The sequence below is a fragment of the Bos grunniens genome, chromosome 7 (assembly GCF_055505025.1).
Source record: "Bos grunniens cultivar Pamir isolate PY7600 chromosome 7, Bosgru_T2T1.0, whole genome shotgun sequence".
Classification (NCBI taxonomy): domain Eukaryota; kingdom Metazoa; phylum Chordata; class Mammalia; order Artiodactyla; family Bovidae; genus Bos; species Bos grunniens.
The window spans coordinates 29,502,058-29,524,011 of NC_141171.1; the positions used below are offsets into that span (position 1 = coordinate 29,502,058).

General features: G+C 38.9%; 1 protein-coding gene across 45 annotated transcripts in view; it reads left to right on the top strand.

The window, feature by feature from the left end:
• LOC147368975 (uncharacterized) overlaps positions 1–21,954 on the top strand; it is a 724,353-nt gene that overhangs the window by 336,340 nt on the left and 366,059 nt on the right. For 31 of the 45 annotated variants that reach the window (XR_015167035.1, XR_015167028.1, XR_015167029.1 and 28 more), the window contains one exon: positions 4,031–4,075. The exons of the other annotated variants lie outside the window; for them this stretch is intronic. Coding sequence is in view for 24 of the 31 variants with exons in the window: in XM_086410609.1 (XP_086266735.1) it covers positions 4,031–4,075 (45 nt within the window). In the remaining 7 variants the exon portion in view is untranslated. The remainder of the gene's footprint in view (positions 1–4,030; positions 4,076–21,954) is intronic. 45 annotated transcript variants of the gene reach the window in all.

The following is a 21,954-nucleotide window of genomic DNA, read 5'->3' on the forward strand; positions in this document are numbered from 1 at the left end:
GAAACATATCACCATTTTCAATGAAGTTGTTATTATTATTTCGGATTTATACAATCATTCTAAGGCAGCTAAGAAGTTTATACACGATCAGTCCACTCACACAGTTCACCACTGTCCCTGATGTCGTGTTTCTTATTTGCCAAGTGTGGTAGTTCAAGATTATAAAGGTTATATGTTCTGCAAGAAAAAGAACAGAGGAATAGGAATTCTCAAATAACTGCTTGTTCCATTAGATTTGGGAAACTTGGGGAAGCAATTTCAATAACGGATTTGTTTTCAGGCAAGGCTGCTTAAATAAACTATATAAGATCTTTTGGATGTAATTCAGTTTGCTGGATGAAAGGTCTGCTGGTAGTTATGAGGCTACCTTTTAGACTCACAAAAAGTATCCAGCTTTGACTCAAAAAGAGTATCTTTATACTGAAAAGAAAGATAAAGCTGAGCTCGTAGGTATTGAAATTCCCCAGTCATTTACAATTGGACTGCATTACTGGAGGCTATGGTTCTATGTCCCTGATGGGATGACTTCATCCCAGTGTCCTGGGATGAACCCCAGTGTCCTGATGACTCCTACTTTTTACAACAAAGTTGTGATATTGTGTGTTTGGCAGACTGATTGGATAGCATGACTTTTTTTTTTAGCCATTTGGTCCTACTCCTTAATGACTGGGCTTCCCTGATAGCTCAGTTGGTAAAGAATCTGCCTCCAATGCAGGAGACCCTGGTTTGATTCCTGGGTTGGGAAGATCCACTAGCGAAGGAATAGGCTACCCACTCCAGTATTCTTGGACTTCCCCCTTGTGGCTCAGCTGATAATGAATCTGCCTGCAATGTGGGAGACCTGGGTTTGATCCTTGGTTGGGAAGACACCCTGGAGAAGGGAAAGGCTACCCACTCCAGTATTCTTGGACTTTCCCCCTTGTGGCTCAGCTGATAATGAATCTGCCTGCAATGTGGGAGACCTGGGTTTGATCCTTGGTTGGGAAGACACCCTGGAGAAGGGAAAGGCTACCCACTCCAGTATTCTGGCCTGGAGAGTACCATGGACAGCCAAGGGTCGGACACGACTGAGCAAATTTCACTTTCACTTTGATGTTTTTCAGTAGGATTTATGGGTTACTCAAGGAACTGGACAACATTGTGGTGATAGCTCCGAAGGGCTTTGGAGGTTTCACAACTTATATCTGTTCATTTTGAACCAGAGCATGCTGTTATGTTAGTAACATCCTGATAGGTTGAACGACTGAGAAAATCTCTCTTTTATAGTAAGGGTGTGCTTTTCCTCTCAGCTCTTGATTAGTTGCTGAGGGTTAAAGTCTTTATTCGGCAAATGTCCTATTCCCCCTCATTATGAGCTGAAGCATGTCCCCCCCAACAATTCGTATGTTGAAATCTTAATGCCCAGTACATCACAATGTGACTGTATGGAGGTGTGTGTGTGTATGTGTGTGTGTGTGTGTGTGCTCGCGTGCACACTCAGTTGTGTCCACTCTTTGCAATCCCAATTCCAGACTGTAGCCTACCAGGATCTTCTGTCCATGAAATTTTCCAGGCAAGAATACTGAAGTGGGTTGCCATTTCCTACTCCAGGGGATCGTCCCGACCCAGGGATTGAACCCATGTCTCTTGCATCTTGTGCATTGCCAGGCAGATTTTTTTACCACTAGCACCACCTGGGAAGCCCCCATATGGAAATAGAGCCTTTTGTTAAAGAGGTGATTCAGCTAAAAAGGTTGTTAGGATGACCCTAATCTAAGAAGACTGGTGTTCTTATAGAAAGAGAAAATATGGGCACACAGAGACACACTAAAGATGTGTCCACACATAGGAAAGGCCATGTGACGAGGCAGTTAGAGACCGGCCTTCTGTAAGCTGAGGAAAGTGGCCTCCGAGGAAGCCAACCCTGTCAGCACCTTGACCTTGGGCTTCCAGCCTCTTGTTTGTTGTTGTTTGGTTGCTAAGTCCTGTCTGACTCTTATGTGACCCCATGGGCTCTAGCCTGCCAGGCCCCTCTGTCCATGGGCTTTCCCAGGCAAGAATACTGTCATTTCCTTCTCCAGCCTCTTAAGCTGTAAGAAAATACATTTCTATTGTTTAAGTCACCCAGTATGTGGTATTTTATGATGGCAGCCCTAGCAAACCGATACATCTTTCTTGGATGGTGGTAGGTTATTAGATTTTGCTTGATTGTACAAAATCTCCATTAAAATTAAAGTCTTAATAGGAGGCTAATGAGTAATTCATACAGTTCGCCACACCTTACAAATGGCCATCAGTGTCGATTTCAAGTTGATAAATGAGAAAACTGCTGCCATATACTAATCTTCAAATAAGTCTCTATTTTACTGGCTACAAATCTTGTCTAATTTTCCTCTTGGTAGTCTTGTATTCAAGAGGATGTATAAAGCTATTTTATTTTGAATTTTAAAAATGAAACATATAAATTTTATTTTCCCTTAATTGACTCTTGTTTTTAAAAAAATGTCAAAGACACTCTTCATATACAGATGAAATTTACTCCATTAAACTGAAAAGGCTTTAATGACTAGAGATATGATAATAATACTGATCTTATTTTTATTTGTGATTTTGATATTTTGCTTATTGTGAATTTTTCACATTAATTTTGCTCTTAAAATATTTCATAAACCTTTTTTGATTACTGGGTTTGTTTTTGTGTCCCTTAAATTTGGCTCCTGTGTGTTTCACTTGCCTCACCCTAGTCCCACACCTGCATGCGTAAAGAAAAGGATGTTTCCAGTCATACCCGGACACTTCTTTTCTGTTCCCACAGTATTTCCCTGGAATTTCCCCCAGAGTTTAGCCAAAGCATGGTTTAATGGCTAACTAGGAAACATGGGTGTTACTTCACTATTTACCAAGTTCCAAGACATCCTTAAGTCATTGCACTTTATAGTTCTTGTAAAGAAGGAGATTATTGGTTGAACTTCTGACAATTTCATAAGTGGTTAAAAAAAAATTCCAAGACTAGCGTTATGATAAAGTCGGCATCAAAAAGGGAAAAGGACTCTCTCCAGCAATAGCGGGCGCATGGGGCAGGGAAGAGGTAAAATGAAAATGAGAAAGCACTAACAGAAAAAATCATTATAAACTTGAGGACTGAGCAGACACAGAATTCCTTCCTGTTCTAAATGCTGAGAAGTGCTATGTGAATTACATGAATACCAGTTATTGTGTCAAGGGTGTGGAGTTAACAGGTGGGAGTGTAAACAGGGAAATACTTCTTTGATGAGAATTTTGGCAATACATATTAAGGTTTGAATTACACATGACCTGTGATTCAGAAATTCCACTCCTGATTACTTAGCCCAGAGAAACTGTTGCACTTGTGAACAGAGAAATATATAGAAATGTTCAATGTGGCATTGATTGTAATAGCAACAAGATAAGAAAGGACCCAGATGCTACCCTTGGTGGATAGATAATGAATTGCAGTGTAGTCATAGAAGGAAAGTATACCATAGGTAAGATGGATGAATTAAATCTACCTGTATTGTTGAGGGTACATCTCAAGAACAAAGATGAAAATATTGGTAAGGGATGTGCAGAGATTGGAACTGCTGCGTGTTGCTGGCAGGAATGTAAAACGATGCCGCTGCTGTGGAAGACAGGGTGGAGGTTCCTCCAGAATCAAATGTGATGGTTAATGGGATGTCAAACTGAAGGATGCCCAGATATCTGGTAAAACGTTATTTCTGGGTGTGTTGGTGAGATTGTTTCTGAAAGAGATTGGCATTTGAATTGGTTGATCAAGGAAAGAAGATGGCTCTCACCAACGTGGATGGGCAGCATCTAGTCTATTGATGGCTGAATAGGAGAAAGAGTTGAAAGAAGCGGGAACTGACTCTATTTGTTTGATCTGGGACATTAATCTTCTCTTTCCTTCAAACATTAGCACTTCTAGTTCTGGAACTTTTGGACTCAGACTGGGGCTCACCTCATTGGCTTCCTGACTTGGGAGTTTTGAGTCTCAGCGTGAATTACACCATTGGCTTTCCTATTTTTCCAGGTTGCAGACGACAGACCAATGGGATATCTTGGCCTCTTTAATCACGTAAGCCAGTTCCTATAATAAATCTCCTCTTTATCTATCTGTCTATCTATCCATCCTTTGGTTATGCTTATCTGGAGAATTCTGATACATTATACCTAGAATTATCTTATGATCCAGATCCAGCAATTCCACTTTTGGTGATATACCCACAAGAAATGAAAGCAGAGAATTGAACAGATATTTCTATACCTATTAGCAGCATTCTTTACAATGGTCAAAAGCTGGAAGAAACTCAAGTGTCCATCCACAGATTAATGCATAAACAAATCTTTGTGATATATACATATAATGGAGTAGTGTTCAGTCTTAAAAAGGAAGGGGCTCTGACCCATTCTACAGTGTGGATGAACCTTGAAGATGTTATACTAAGTGAAATAAACTAGTCCCAAAAAGATGAAGACTATATGATTCCACTTATATGCTCTTCCTAGGGTAATCAAATTCACAGAAGCAGAGAGTGGAATATGGTTGCTAGGATTTGTGAGGAAGATTGGAATAGAATGTTGTTTTTTAATGGGTACAAAGAATCAGTTTGGAAAGATGAAAAAGTTTTGGAGATGGATGGTGGTGATAGTTGTATAATGATGTGGGTGTTTTTCATGACTCTGAACTGCACACTTAAAAGTAGTTAAAATGGTAAATTTTGTCTTAGGTTTATTTTGCTGCAATAAAAAAAAGCTGAGTAAAAAATTCAGGTTATAGAAGGATAAATTGAAGACAATTGGTGTAAACTTTATGAATACACAACAATAATACATATTGATACTATAGGTATAACAAAAATATGAAAATGTCACCGTGAGGAACACATGCAACTTTCACAATAGTGGTTTATTTGGGAAAGAGGGAGAGGGAATAGGGTGGATGGGACTTTATTAGAAACCTTATCTTTCTAGGAAAAAAGATTAGTGTAGGGTGAAATGAATACATTTGTTAAATCTGAATGGTGGTGAGGTGGCTGGGATGTAGGTCTTTATACTATATCATATATTTGAAATATTTCATTATTTAAAGCAAAAGGAAAATAAGTCAACAACAGTGTTTCATCTTTGGCTATCCCGTCATCTTACATGAGTAAGAAAACATGACCTCCTTCAGCTTAGATGGATATAGGCCTCTAGGTGGGTTTTAAGTGGAATGAGAACCTTAGGAAACTCAAAAGAGCTAGTTTTCTTCTATCTTTGGTACTGGGAAAAGCAATTTGTTTCCTTGATTTAGTCTGTGCTACAGAGGTCATATGAAAGAAAATGATCATAGACAGTTTTTCTCACGTTCACCATAGGTCTGTGCCTCCCAAGGCCATTTGACTTGGTTAATTTATGTTGATTGCTATATCTTTTTAGAATATTTAAAAATTTTTATTTCATATTGGAGTAGAGTTGGTTAACAATGTTGGTTAGTTTTAGGTGTACAACAAAGTGATTCAGTTATATATACACAGGTTAAGTGTTAGTCACTCAGTCGTGTCCAATTCTTTGCAACCCCATGAACTACATGTAACCTGAAGGCTCCTCTGTCCATGGAATCCTCCAGACAAGAATATTGGAGTGGATTGCCATTCCCTTCTCCAGGGGATCTTTCTGACCCAGGGAGCAAACCCAGGCCTCCTGCATTGCAGGCAGATTCCGTAGCATCTGAGCCACCAGGGAAGCCCAAATATATATATATATAAAATCTTTTTTCAAGTTATTTTTCCATATATGTTATTACAGAATATTGAGCAGAGCTCCCTATGCTATACAGTAGGTCCCTATTGGTTATCTATTTTAAATATAGCAGTGTTGATTAGTGTATCATTGAATATTGTGCTTCTTCTTCAGGACTACACAATATAAACAGTTACTTCTGCATTTCCAATGAACATACTGTTTTATTCACTATTCATTTATTCTCAAAATAAGAATGCCTATTCAACCCCATCAGGCTCCTTTTGTCCATGGAATTCTCAAGGCAGGAATACTGGAATGGATAGCCATTCCCTTCTCCAGGGGATCTTCTCAACCCACGGATTGAACTCAGACCTTCTGCATTGTAGGCAGATTTTTTATCATATGAGCTGCAAGGGAAACTCTGCATTAAGTAAAAAACATTTTCATAAATACGCTGTGTGTTTCCCAAATACAAGTGGAAGCTAATATACAAGTATCGGGTGCTTAAGTGAAATTGCTGGGTTTAGTATCTCAGAACTGACAGGATACTTCATTAGTCCTTAGTTTCATTTATAAAATGGGAATAATACTTGCACCTGTTTGACAGTGAAGATTAAACAAACATGAATGTAAAGCATTGTGACTACCACATTATAAGTACTTGGTAAGTGTTAGCTATATTATTTCATAGCTATTATTTTAGTCCTTTAGGCTTACTCTGCCCATAGCAAGCTGTGATTCAAATGAAGATCTCCTGCTTTAAGAAATTTTTTGAAGACCCTCCTAATGGTTTTCATTGTCTGTATAGCTATTGAGTTGGGAAAATTTTTAATAGATATTTATACAGGCATTCCTTTAATATATTCTAAGTGTTTTTTGGGATTTTCATTTGGATCTGTGTGGTTGTGGTAAAATCTGGACCTAGTCTTACTTCATTAGTGACAAGTAATCAGATTGAAAATTTTCCGTTTTTCTTGATGTTGTTAACCTTGCCATCTTGGTGTAGAGTTGTCTTGATGGTGGACTTTCAGCTAAATTGTATTTTAGGGTCTAAGTTTGCAAATTGTGTGGAAAGATTTGCAGCAGCAAAGACTATTGTTTAATAGCGTACCTTAGATTTTTTTTCTGTAACTGACATAAAGCACAAACTATTGTGGCTGCATCAGGCTATAGTCATCTGGCTCTCTGGTTATAGGATTACGCCATTCAAAACAGCACAAGCAGCCACTGTTACTATCATTTGGAGGAGTAGTGTGGTGTTACAAAACACAGGTAAGAAAAGCAGAGACAAAGGCGCTATAAACTCAGCTAGAGTAACATGGAAACTTACACTATCATATGTGAAATAACCAATGGGAATTTGTTCCATGACTCAGGGAACTCAAACTGGGGCTCTGTGACAACCTAAGGGGTGGGATGGGGAGGGAGGTAGGAGGGATGTTCAAGAGGGAGGAGACATATGTATACCTCTGGCTGATTCATGTTGACGTTCTGCAGAAACCAACACAATTCTGTAAAGCAATTATTGTCCTTCAATTAAAAAATAAACTAAAAAAAAAAATCTCTCAGCTTCCTCCATTTGTTTAACTGCATGGAGTCTCAGTTTTCTCACTAGTGAAATAACGATAACAATGTCACCTTCATAGGGTTACATGATACACATATACGCCTGCTGATACTGCTGCTAAGTCGCTTCAGTCGTGTCCGACTCTGTGCGACCCCATAGACGGCAGCCCACCAGGCTCCCCCGTCCCTGGGATTCTCCAGGCAAGAACACTGGAGTGGGTTGCCATTTCCTTCTCCAACATATATGCCTAGGATATGGCAATTATTCAGTATATAATATTATTGAGGTGCCATTACTTTGCATCCTTCTTAAAAAAATGCTTATTTTTGACTTTTGCCATCTTGAAGTTGGTTTTCTATTTCCAGTATGGAGAAGGAACACATTCAGAACTAAGCAGAAACTCCTTTACTGGCTTAAAAATGGCAGGAAAAAATGCTTTCTGATCCTCAAATTTAATCATTCTTCATGCCTCTAACTATAGTGATAACCTCTTGAAAAGTTAAGCTGAAGTCCAGTGAGTTTTCATACTTGAGTTTATGGGATTCTTTCTTACCCTCTGTAGAGACAACTATATTAAAAAATTTATGTTGGAGCATTCCAATGAGTACGTGTGTGAACTGAAATGAGAGAGGTTTCTTAGGAAGAAATAAAGTACAAGAAGGCAGACGTTCCAGATTGTATTTCTGTGCTAGTTCTCAGATTATTGCCTGACCTTGAGAAAGTAGCTCTTCCCCAGGTTTCAGCTTTACCATAACTCAAATGGAGATGACAGTACCCATTAGCTGCTACATGTTCCTACCTTATTTAAAAAAAAAAAGTTGCTATCAGGATTAATGAGATGATGTTTGTAAAGAGCTTTGCGCTCTTTGGGCGGCAGATGTTCTATAAATACAAATTATTAATAAAGTATTTATACTGATGATTACAGGGAGCATTAACAGTTCTGGAGTAAAGAAGTCATCAATTCTTTGGCACATTCCATGGGAGAGAAAGTATGGCTATGGAGCAGAGATGCTCAACAGGCTCATAGCATTCTTGGAAGATGCTCTATGAAATTATAATGCCACCAATTGTTGTGATTCGAAGAAGTAGTACCAGTTAGGATCTTTCAGATTAAAAGGTTGAGAAAATAGCTTAGGGTGTCTCCTGATGAGTGATTTATTGTAAAGGATACCTGAAGAACAGGGAACATAAGATGATATTCTACAGCTGAAAAGACAGACTCCAAGGAAGCAGAACCTCACTCATCCTGCCAGGGAAAAGAGGAGCTCTTGATGTCTCAGAGGACAGCTGTGTCCTTCTACTTTATCTGTCCTGCTCTGTGCATTACTAAGTTTCTCTCTCTTTCCTTCAGATGTAACTGTATTTCGCTTTTATTTCTTTGATCATTTCTTTCTACTCACCTTTTGACTTCATGGTTTCTTTTCGATTTATGATTTCTGCAGCCTTACAGTGTTTGCTTACTGACTTTCCTCTACGTGGCTCATGTCTTTTGCTTTTCTCTTTTGCCGGTGGTGGCCCTCTCTCATGTCTTGGGTTTTAACCCCCTGAGAGGGAGGGTGCAAATAGTTAAGTCAGACTGATGAGTCACTAGTGGGTGTAAGAAGTCTCTACTGGGGAAAGTTCTCATGCTAGGCTGCTTCATAAGCCTGCTCATGCTCATTATTTTGAGGAGGGGGACTTCTGTTTGCATTAGACACTAGTTGTTATTTATAATGAGTTGTGAACAGAGCTGCAGGAGACATTATACAAGGAATGGAAACCCATGGAGAGAATTAGGCTTTGACCATCCAGTTCAGAAGGGACTTGAGGCCATGGTCTCAGTGCTACAGAGACTGTCTACTCACAAATGATGATGAAATAAATGAGGAATAAAGTTTAGGGTCCTGATACTTATTTTTATCAACATTTTAGGTCCTTGCAACCCACTCCAGTCCTCTTGCCTGGGAAATCCCATGGATGGAGGAGCCTGGTGGGCTGCAGTCCATGGGGTTGCAAAGAGTCGGACACGACTGAGCGACTTTACTTTCACTTTCACTTTAGGTCCTTCATATGTCATTTTTTTCTGAATTTTTTTCAGAAGAGAGAACATATCTGCTTGGGACTATTGCTTCATTTGTTGCAAGTGTTTGCTATTTTTTAAAACTTTGCTAATGGTGTCTTTTACCATAAATTTTTTAAAAATTCTGTATTTAAATATGTTAATATATTTTAATAGTTTCTGTTCCTCGTGTCTTGATTATAATTATAAAATAGTTCTTTCGGCAAAATTATAAAAATGTCTTCCATTAATGTTTTTGTTCTTTATATTTCTCTCAGTTGTTATTTTACTTTATCTTTTTAAAATTTTACTTATTTTCTTTTTGGTGGCACTGGGTCTTCATTGTTTGCACAGGCTTTCTCTAGTTGCAATGAGCAGGGGCTGCTCTTCATCACGGTGTCCAGGCTTCTCACTGTGGTGGCTTCTCTTGAGCTTCTCTAGAGCACAGGCCTAGGCACACAAGCTTCCGTAGTTGCAGAACGCGGGCTCAGTGGTTGAGACTTGCTAGCTCTAGAGTGCGCAGGTTTCAGTTGCTGTGGTACAGGGCTCATTAGTTCTGACTTGTGGGCCCTAAAGCACACAGGCCTCAGTAATTGCAGCTTTGGGGCTTCAGTAGTTGCGACTACAAGTTCGGGAGCTTGGGCTCAGTAGTTGTGATGCACAGGCTTAATTGCTCCTTGCCATCCGAATCTTCTCAAACCAGGGATCAAACCCACACTCCTGCATTGGCAGGTGGATTCATATACGCTACACCATAAAGAAAGTCCTGATTTTTACTTTTAAATGTTTAGTCCCTCTTATTAAAGTAAATTAATCATGATGATATGAAAAAATATCAACATACTACTCCTAGTCTTTGAGATATCACAAAAGAATATAGAGGCTGTAAATATACAGAGAGTCAGTAATGATATTATTAATTTTTCAGAAATACTTAAAACTCTATGTCTAAAAAATAAAGAATATAATTTTGTCTTCTGCTACTGCTAAGTCACTTCAGTCGTGTCCGACTCTGTGTGACCCCATATATGGCAGCCCACCAGGCTCCCCCATCCCTGGGATTCTCCAGGCAAGAACACTGGAATGGGTTGCCATTTCCTTCTCCAATGCATGAAAGTGAAAAGTGAAAGTAAAGTCGCTCAGTCGTGTCCGACTCTTAGCGACCCCATGGACTGCGGCCTACCAGGCTCCTCCGTCCATGGGATTTTCCAGACAAGAGTACTGGAGTGGGTTGTCACTGCCTTCTCCAATTTTGTCTTCTAGTCCTCATGAATTAGTAAAAAAAACTGACCATACAGTTGGCCATAAGGAAATTTCCATTATATTCTCCAAATGGTTAACCTTCCTTCCTTCATTATAAATTCAGTTACTTTCTTAAGCAACTTTTGAGTGAAAGAGCTGGCCAGAATTGCCATTGAAGACTATTTACAAATAAATACATATGAAACACTACTTACTAAATTCTGAGATATAACCAAATCTCTACTTAGAAAAACTCATAGCATTAAGGGCTTTTATTATTAAATAATATAAAAGCAAACTAGGCATTGATTCAAGAAATAAGAAAATCAGCAACACCCAGTTAAAGCCAATAGCAATAAAAGAGGAATAAATAAAGGAAAGAAAAATAGTAAACCAAAATACTTTTTAAAGATTAAAATAATTAATTTGAAAAGAGGAAAAAGATTTAAAAAGTAAATCTAAGAACTTTAAAAAGCCTAGTAATGGAACCAAATATGTCCAGGCTAATTAAAAGGAGAGGAAGAGAGAAATATGTAATATAAAGAAAACCACAGACATAGTAGAAATGTCATACCTGTCCTCTGATAAACTTAAAAGTCTTGAATCAAATGACTGATTTTCTGAGAAAATATGAATGAATAAAATTGGCCTAAGGGTAGTTGCAAATCTGAATAGGTAAATCCTAAGGACATAGTAATCAGAAGAGAGTAGCAGTAGCACAAGAAAGAGTAAGAGAGATCAATGGAAAAAAATTTTTAAAAAATAGACCAAAATATATAAATAGCAATAATAAAGATGGGGGAGTTGGAGCAGTACCTCATATAAGTTGAGGGAAAAGAGGATTGCTTGATGAAGTTTGCTAGATAATTGTCATCATTTGGAAATCAATCAATCAGTATCCTTACTTCATAACTTAAACCAAAATAATTTTCTATTACACTCAAATATTTAAAAAAAGGAATTGTAGGAAAATATAGGTAAATATTTATGCAGTCTTGATAGGAAAGGGCTGTTTAATCTGAAATGCTATTAGAGTTAACCAAGTATGAATTTGAAAGTTTTATCTTCAGAAGTACTTAAAATTATCAACTCATTAAAAGAAAAAACAAACAAACTTGGGAGAATATTTGCAATATATATCCTAGGGAAAGTGTTGATTTTCTCAATACATAATAAGTTGCTACAAATTAGTAGGGCTTTCTTGGTGGCTCAGTGGTAAAGAACTGCCAAGGCGAGATATGCAGGTTTGATCTGGGTTAGGAAGATCCCCTGCAGAAGGAAATGGTGACCCAATCCAATGTTCTTGCTTGGAAATCCCATGGACAAAGGATCTTGGCAGTGTACAGTCCATGGAGTCACAAGAGACAGACATGACTTAGTGACTACAGAGCAACAACAAATTAATAATAAAAAGATGAATGTCCTGAAGAAAAATGGACTAAAAAAAAATTTAAGGCAGATTCCTTAAATTCCTTAAATTCCAGTCAGCTTAGTTCAGTCGTTCAGTTGTGTCTGACTCTTTGTGACCCCATGGACTGCAGCACGCCAGGCCTCCCTGTCCATCACCAACTCCAAGAGTTCACTCAAACTCATGTCCATTGAGTCAGTGATGCCATCCAATCATATCATCTTCTGTCATCCCCTTCTTCTCCCGCCTTCGATCTTTCCCAGCATCAGGGTCTTTTCAAATGAGTCAGCTCTTCACATCAGGAGGCCAGAGTATTGGAGTTTCAGCTTCAACATCAGTCCATCCAATGAATATTCAGGACTGATTTCTTTACGATGGACTGGTTGGATCTCCTTGCAGTCCAAGAGACTCTCAAGAGTCTTCTCCAACACCATAGTTCAAAAGCATCAACTCTTTGGCGCTCAGCTTTCTTCACTGTCCAACTCTCACATCCATACATGACCACTGGAAAAACCATAGCCTCGACTAGATGAACCTTTGTTGACAAAGTAATGTCTCTGCTTTTCAATATGCTATCTAGGTTGGTCATAACTTTCCTTCCAAGGAGTTAGCGTCTTTTAATTTCATGGCTGCAGTCACCATCTGCAGTAATTTTGGAGCCCCAAAAAAGTCAGCCACTGTTTCTACTGTTTCTCCATCTATTTGCCATGAAGTGATGGGACCAGATGCCATGATCTTAGTTTTCTGAATGTTGAGCTTTAAGCCAACTTTTCCACTCTCCTCTTTCACTTTCATCAAGAGGCTCTTTAGTTCTTTACTTTCTGCCATAAGGGTGGTGTCATCTGCATATCTGAGGTTATTGATATTTCTACCGGCAATCTTGATTCCAGCTTGTGCTTTCTCCAGCCCAGCGTTTCTCATGATGTACTCTGCATAGAAGTTAAATAAGCAGGGTGACCATATATAGCCTTGACGTATTCCTTTTCCTATTTGGAACCTGTCTGTTGTTCCATGTCCAGTTCTAACTTTTACTTCCTGACCTGAATACAGATTTCTCAAGAGGCAGGTCAGGTGGTCTGGTATTCCCATCTCTTCAAGAATTTTCCACAGTTTGTTGTGATCCACACTGTCAAAGGCTTTGCCATAGTCAATAAGCAGAAATAGATGTTATTCTGGAACTTTCTTGCTTTTTTGATGATCCAACGGATGTTGGCAATTTGATCTCTGTTTCCTCTGCCTTTTCTAAAACCAGCTTGAACATCAGGAAGTTCACGGTTCACATATTGTTGAAGGCTGGCTTGCAGAATTTTGAGCACTACTTTACTAGTGTGTGAGATGAGTGCAATTGTGCGGTAGTTTGAGCATTCTTTGGTATTGCCTTTCTTTGGGATTGGAATGAAAACAGCTTTCCAGTCCTGTGGCCTCTGTTGAGTTTTCCAAATTTGCTGACATATTGAGTGCAACACTTTCACAGCATCGTCTTTTAGGATTTGAAATAGCTCAACTGGAATTCCATCACCACCACTAACTTTGTTCATAGTGATGTTTCCTAAGGCCCACTTGACTTCCCATTCCAGGATGTCTGGCTCTAGGTGAGAGATCACACCATCATGATTATCTGGGTCATGAAGATCTTTTTTTGTATAATTCTTCTGTGTATTCTTGCCATCTCCTCTTAATATCTTCTGCTTCTGTTAGGTCCAGATTCTTAGAAAAGATATTTAGCTGGCTTATTAAGAAAATGATCAGCCTTGCTGTGAATTAAGAAATGCAAAGTCAGAAATGTTTACATTTTATACCTTTCCATAGGCAAAGATGAAAAAAGAATGAAATAAGTGAACTCCCATACTTCGTTGGTAATTGTTACTAAAGCACAAACTTTGTGAGAAGCAATATGACAAAAGTTACTTAATTCAATAATTTTTAAGAAAAATTTCAGACCCAAGGGGCTTCCCTGGTAGCTCAGACAGTAAAGAATCTGCCTACAATGCACAAGACCTGGGTTCAATTTCTGGGCTGAGAAGATCCCCTGGAGAAGGGAAATGGCAATCTACTCCAGTATTCTTGGCTGGAGAATGTCATGGACAGAGGAGTCTGGTGGGCTATAGTCCATGGGGTCACAAAGAGTCAGATACAACTGAGTGACTAACACACTCCAGACCTAGGAAAGTCCCTGAAACTCCTTATCCCTGTTCAGAAACAACAGTTGTCCAACCCTTTACTTCTCTATAGGAATAGTACCTGAAGACAGGAAAGCTGATAATTTTACTTTCCTTAAAGCATTCCAAATAAATATCTCAAACCTGGTAGATCTGTTGCTAAAAACTTGTATGCAGACAGAATGACATGTTTCCTTGGAATTTCATTCTACTTAAAAATTCACCATGAATGTGATTTTTATATTACAGTTCCATTAGTAGTGACTCCTAGTAGTTCATCTTTTAGTTTGCACTTTCCCATAGCTATTTGGGATTTGGCTTACTGAATATTCATATAGTCAACATATTATATGAATATTCAAGCATACCTTGCAGAATGTCTCCTGGCTTGTTGCCTGGTACAACGCCTCATTGTTTTCAGTAACCAAACTTCACAGAACTTACGTATTTCTTAATAAAATACTTCTCAACCCATGTTTGTTTAAAAAATTTTATTTATAAATCTAAAACTTAGCAAATCATATTGAATTAAATGATATACCAGAATGGTCTCAAGTTCTATTTGAAATTCAATTGTTAGACATCACTATCTTGTGTAGAATATTTGAAAAGCATGCTAAATTATTACATACTAACAACTCCTTGTTAACAACATTAATTTTTCAGTGATCAGAAAGAATGCTGTATCCTAATGTGATAATTTGTCGCTTATGTATACAGGTAATTTGCTATATTTTAACTACCTTTTAGGACATTAGTAAGAGACTTCATATCAGAATATGATGAATTATAATTTTTTTCCACTTGAAAAGAAAAGGAAGTATGGTCTTGATCAGCATCTTTAGAAAAAAAAAAGTCTTTTGTTTTTCTAGAAATACTTTTGTTAAGCAAGAGATGCTTATTTTTACTTAATGTTAGTTTTCCGCCAACTGAATATGTGGCATTTAACATCCAGGGCATACTTATGCTCTTCATTTCATTTGTAAAATGATGATGATATCAACCTCTTCAAAGGATAGAACACATCAGAATTATAAGTGAATGCCTTATTACAAAGATGTGTGTGTGGTATGTGTGTGCTAAGTCACTTCAGTCATGTCCGACTCTTTGCGACCCCATGGACTATATGTAGCCCACCAGACTCCTCTGTCCATGGGATTCTGTAGGCAAGAATATTGGAATGGGTTGTCATTTCCTCCTCCAGGGAATCTTCCCAATCCAGGGATTGAACCTACATCTCCTGCATTGCAGGTGGATTCTTTACCACTGAGCCACTGGGGAAGCCCCATTAAAAAGGTGTAGAGATGCTTTTGGTTTTGTTTTGTTTTATTGGTTAGCAGGCATTTGGTCCTATTGAGAAGCTCCATAAGTTATTTGGTCCATGCTGAAAGGTTTTGATATTTGGTCCTGTCCAAAACCATTTGGCATGGGCCAAATATGCTTGTGAACGTTTGAACAAGTCTAAATTGCAAGAACATTTTGGCATGGGCCAAATGTTGTGTGAACATGTTGGATAGGACCAAATGTTCTGCAGGGATTTCATTGGGTATATTATTGATATATTGGTAGACCCTGTTTATACAGACTAAAATACCCTGGGAGGAGGAACATTATAGCAAGAAAATGGAATAAACAATCATGAAAATAATAAAACACCACTTATTTATCAACCATCAAATGGTAATATATGATTGCAGATTATTATAATTCACTAGTGTGGGAAGGTTAAGAGTATGTAAACCAAAAATGAGCCATTACTATTCCAGATAAAATACATATGTAAAAGGTACATTGCAGGTGGCAATCATGGAGTTTTTAGGGCAATAAAAGTCTTCTATATGATACTATAAGCATATTCACATGTCATTATATATTTATTAAGCCCCATACAACATATAGGGCTTCCCAGGTGGCACTGAACCCACCTGCCAATACAGGTAGATGTAAGAGACATGGGTTTGATCCCTGGGTCAGGAAGATTCCCTGGAGAAGGGCATGCCAACCCACTCCAGTATTCTTGCCTGGAAAATCCCATGGACAGAGGAGCCTGATAGGCTGCAGTCCCTAGGGCCACATAGAGTTGGACATGATTGAAGCAACTTGGAATGCAAGCATACAACATATAACAAGTCTGAATCTCGGTGTAAACCAGGATTGATAATGAACTTTTGATTAGAATGAACTCTGAACTTTGATGTTAATGATGTGTCAGTGTAGGTCTGTAGACTGTAACAAACAAACTCCAATGTGGAATGTTGATGCGAGTGGGGGAGATTGTTGATGCGAGTGAGGGAGATTCTCCCTATGTAAAGGGAGGGGCATATAGGAACTCTCTTTATAGTCTACTCAGTTTTGCTGTAAATCTAAAACTACCCTAAAAAATAAGTTTATGTATATTTTAAAGACCTATTAAAGAGACTAACTCTCAGAGGCATATAATATAAAAATTTTTTTCTTCATTCCGTTTTCAACTACTTCATTAAATCTCCCTTGTCTAGCCCATAAATGAACATTACTAAGTCTGGATCAGTCTGAAACTTGACTTAAACTTCTGTCTTCCCTTTAGAACAGGCAGAGCCTGGGACTCTGGCAGCTTGAATAGATGAGAGAAGGTGATCTTGCCTAGAGACATCTTCCTGCCTCTTCCAGGCCTAGTTTCTCCTGTGGGTTGGGGCAAAAACAGAGAGAGAAAAGAGACAGTTGTCTCTGCACTCAGTGACTGACATTGCAGCCTCTCTGTGGTGTCTATGTCTTACCTCGTTAAGATTTCAAGTGCTGGCTCTCTCATGGGGAGCAGGTGTGAATCCAGTGGGGGGCCTGCAGTGCTTTCCCACTGCCCTGTTGCCTGATTTTGGAAATCTGGCTTCAGGCAACCTCTTCCTTGTCTCTCGGCTCCACCCTAGAGTCCGTTGCTGTTGGGGTCCCCTTGCTCAGTAGGCAAGTCTCATATGGGTTAATAGCAGGAAGGCAAAATAGTAGGCGCCCTCTGCAGAGTCCAGTTTAAGCTCCAGAAATGCATGGATCTTGCTGTTTTAGCAAAAGGCATGTGTATAGGACAATTCTTTGCCATTTCTTTCCAATGCTTATCTTCTCTCATCACACAGACCCAGGGCTAGATTAGCAGGTCCATTGACTAAAAGCAGATGTCCAAATGAGGGTAGAATGCCATTTCCTGATTTCTGTCATCACTCTAATCTCTATGGGTAACTCTCTTGGAGTCTCCCCCCACTTCTTTCTTGGCATCAAAGTATGGCAAAAGTGGCATATCACAGTGAACACAGTACTCCTCATAGGGCTTAGACTTCTTGACTGACTCCTCTTCTCTCTTTAGTTTTCTTTGAATTGGGGAGGGAATGCAGGTGGGAAAGTGTAGTAGCGGCTGGGAGAACCAGGTCTAAAGTCCACATATTAATAAGCATTAAAGGAAGTGTCTAATGTCCTATGTAGGTGTCTTTCTTTAGAAACTGTCATCTTTAGAATGTGCCTGTTTGGAAGACACGTAAGCCTAATGCAGAGAGTCAGTTCCAGGGCAGTAGCAAAATCCCCCTAGTATCCTGTTCGACTAGTCAGGTTTCGGTTCAGTTCACTTTGAACTCTGCAGCCATCCTCGGCTATTGAGATGGACTTAGCATAGATGATGTGTTTGTTTACATTGGAGGGGACAGCTTCACATCCATTCCACTCTATTATCAAGGACTCACAAAGATAGAGGCAACCCTATATTGTTTTAACCCTGCCAAGTAGTCAATGGGGCTTCTCTGGTGGCTCAGTGGTGAAGAGTCCACCTGCAGCGCAAGAGACGTTGAGCTTGATCCCTGAATCGGAAAGATCCCCTAGAAAAGGAAATGGCAACCCACTCTAGTATTCTTGCTTGGGAAATCCCATGGAGAGAGAAGTCTGGCAGTCTACAGTCCATGGGGTCACAAAAGAGTCAGATGTGACTTAACAATGTAACAACAATAAAGTAATCAATACCCCAAACCTCTTTTCCAAGCAGAACTTCCTCTTCACCTGGCAACTTTATGGTAGCTTACTTTATCTGGAACATCTGGGAGCTTTCCCAGAAACTTGGAGGTGATTTATGGCACCCTCCACAAGATGTAAGACCCTGAAATGGTGGTCTCCATCAGTTTCTTCCCAGGCACATGGTAGCATGGTCTCTATTCAAGCCTGGCTCAGACCAGCTCCGGCAACCTCCTGCCTTGGAGAAAAGCAGACACCTGTCTCTATGTCTTTAGATGTTGCCCTCTCCTCACCCGCCCCAAATTTTAGGGACACGTGTCAAGTACATACATTAACTTCTTCACTATATGTTGCTCAGAGCATAGGTGAATTTGCATGTTTTATAGTTTTTCAAGGATCCACCTGGGAGTAAGATGCTGGTTCGCTTTCTCACTAGCATGCAGTGAGATATCTTCTTGAGTGAGTTTCTTGGAGCTGCCCCCTCACTCCGTCCACAAGACATACACACTTCATTTTGTCAGAAAAGAGGATAGTAAGATCTTGCCTTCAACCCATGTTCCTGAAGACTCCAGTTATTCTGTTCTTAACCCATACCTCAGGTGTTAGGACTAACACTAGTTTTATTCCCTTCTCTATAAGCCTCAGACAGATTGTCCTGCTATAATTTTGGGGTCCTCTCTTTAAAATGTGGGGTTCTGCATACTTTTTGACCTCAATTCTGGTCTCAGATCATTGATTCTGGGGCAACAGGAAAAGTTCCTCTCAATATTCTCTTACCTACATTTAGAGTTAGACATGATTTCTTTGATGAAGTCCCATTTTCTTCCCCCCTGCATTAGGTACTTGACTATGTGAAAGATAATTTTGATAGGAAGAAGGAGGATGAGTATATTGTCACCGTGTTAGTGTCCTTCCTGTCACTGCTGCAGGGTAATTCTTATTTCATATATCTTTAAAAACCCACAGGCAAATATATCCTGAACAGGCTTAAGAGAGACATCATGAGTGATTAAGATATACAAGTCAATGCTATGAAAATAAAGCAAGTGATATCATAAAGTTTTTAATAATTTAATCTCTCTTAATTCTCTCAATTAATGCTAAACCAAGTATCAAAACCTCACCCAGTCCTCTCATGTATTCACCATTCACTTGAGCACCAATTAATCATGAGTCTGTTTTCTTCATGTAACTAACATCCTTATCTGAGCATGAGTTGTTTGCTGGAGGCTGCTTTGACTGTCCCATATTCCCACCAGTATTATAGCAACAGAATGGAGTGCTTGCCTCTTTCCCAGAGATAAACAAAAATAGCCCAGTGGAAAGACCTTGCCTGGTTGAGGAAATACAAGACTTGACTTCCCTACCACTCCCTAGCTGAGTGGCTGTAGAGTCATGTCTCATTCCTCCTTTGTAAGATTGGTTAATAGATTATATTAAAACACCTCAGGAATTCCCCCCTACTGAACAATCAATAGATGTTACATCTTAAAAAATTCAGTTCTTGCCAAATATTATAAAAGGCCTAATCAGAGACCCTGTTTTCATAAATAAGAAAGTTGCTTATTTGATTATAATTTTATGTAATTTTGTGGTCATCTGGAAAATATCTACTCTCATGGACCAGAATAAAGATATAAATTAGTCACAGTATGACTTACCCTAAAATAATAAGGTATTACTTAACATTAGATTGCTTACATCCCCAGTTTTGTTCTGCTTAATATAAACTGAATTAAAAATTCTAATAAGGAATGTCAATTGGAAATTAATTTTTATGATAATCTAAATTATTGATAACCCATCTGATGATAATTGATAAGTTGTTGACATTTATATGAATCTTATTATACATCAGCTATTATACCAAGTGATTTTTGTGCACTATCTTAGTTAAGTATAATGCTTAGGGAATCTGCTCCAGGTTACATGGTTATTAAAGGACTGAGATTCCACCTCAGGTCTTTTTTATTCTACAAGTTGGATTTCTTCTATATTTCTTTATAAAAAAAATTTATTTATTTATTTTAATTGGAGGCTAATTACTTTACAATATTGTGGTGGTTTTTGCCGTACATTGACATGAATCAGCCATGGGTGTACATGTGTCCTCCATCCCAAACCCCCTCCCACCTCTCTCCCGATCCCATCCCTTTGGGTTGTCCCAGTACACCAGCTTTGAGTGCCCTGTTTCATGCATCAAAAACAAGTTGGATTTCTAACCATAGCCTTGCTTTTTTTCTCCATTCCATCATGGAGTTGATGCTGTATTTTGTGGTATAATACATCTGTTTATTCATGATCTAGGCAACCGGCATGCATATGTTAATCTCTTGGGTCAACACTCATCTCAGCTTCTAAATACTCAAGATGTTACAGCCTTTATTTTTTGTTTTTATTTTATTTTTACTGACTTTAAAATATTGATATTTAATAGAGAAAATGTAATCAGTTAAAATATATAAAAAGCAGAATAGTTCATAAAATATATAACCAGGAATCTCACTACCCAGAAATATTTACTGTAGCTATTTCAGCTCCTTATCCTCCAATCCTCACTACTGTCTAACTATTCTTTATTTAAAACTTATTTTAAGTGGTACTAAATTGAATACACTATTTTTAGTTTGCTTTTCCCCCTCTCATTTAACAATATACAAGCAGTTCCAGACTTTTCTAATTGACAAGTTTCTGAAAAATATTTGAACACCAGATGTTAAGTCCAGTAGCAGATTCATATTATCCATGGTTGGGGGTGGGAGTAGAAAAATGAGGGACCCTCCCAGAGGAGAGAGAAGATTCCACAAAATACATAACTATGATTTCTGCAGGTATGGCTTTTCTTAGGCTAAACAGGTGAAGAGCAGCAGAAGCTGCCAGCTTAGACACCAACACAGGGTTACCAGCCATTGCATTGTGACCCTAGGAACTGAAAGAGCCAGTTCAGAAATTTCCCCCTCACTGATGCTCAGTTTTCTGCTTTCTACTTCTATAGGGTCTTAGAGGAAGGTGCTGTTGCTCTCTAGTCACTAAATTGTGTCTGACCTGTTTGCAACCCATGGACTATAGCCTTCCAGGCTCCACAGTCCATGGAATTTTCCAGGCAAGAATACTGGAGTGGGTTGCCATTTTCTTCTCCAGAGGATCTTCCTGACCCAGGGATCAAACCTACCTCTCCTGCGTTGGCAGGTGGATTCTTTACTACTGCATCACTAGGGAAGCCCTAGAGGAAGACAGGGATATTTCAATCTTTAATGACTACAGACAGGGCTCATGTTTATCTGATTATGATATTAGATTTTACCACCCTTACTTTTGAGGAACTAACAGTTTATTTTTGGCTTGCAATCACTGGACTAAGGAGTAGCCTAGCCCTGAAATACTTGATCAAATGAATAACTATTTAAATGAATATACATTGATAATACACTTTGTACTAGTTTCCTAGCGCTGCCATAACAAATAACCGCAAACTGGGTGGTTGCCAACAGCAGAAATTGATTCTCTCACAACCCTGAAGGCCAGAGTTCAGAAATGTAGATGTTGGCAGAGCCGCGGTCCCTCTGAAGGCCATAGAGGAGAATCTTTCCTTGCCTCTTCCGGTTTCTAGTGGCTGTGACACTTCAATATCTGCCCTTATCTTCTCATGGCCTTCTCTGTGTGTGTCTCTTCTGTCTCTTAGAGACACGTATCATTAGATTTAGGGCCCACTCAAATAATCCAGAATGATCTCATCTAAAGACCCTCAACTTAGTACATCATCAAAGACCCCTTTTCCAAGGAAGACCACAGTCACAGATTCTGGGTGGACATATCTTTTTTTGTGGAGCAGGGATGAGGGAAGCATCAT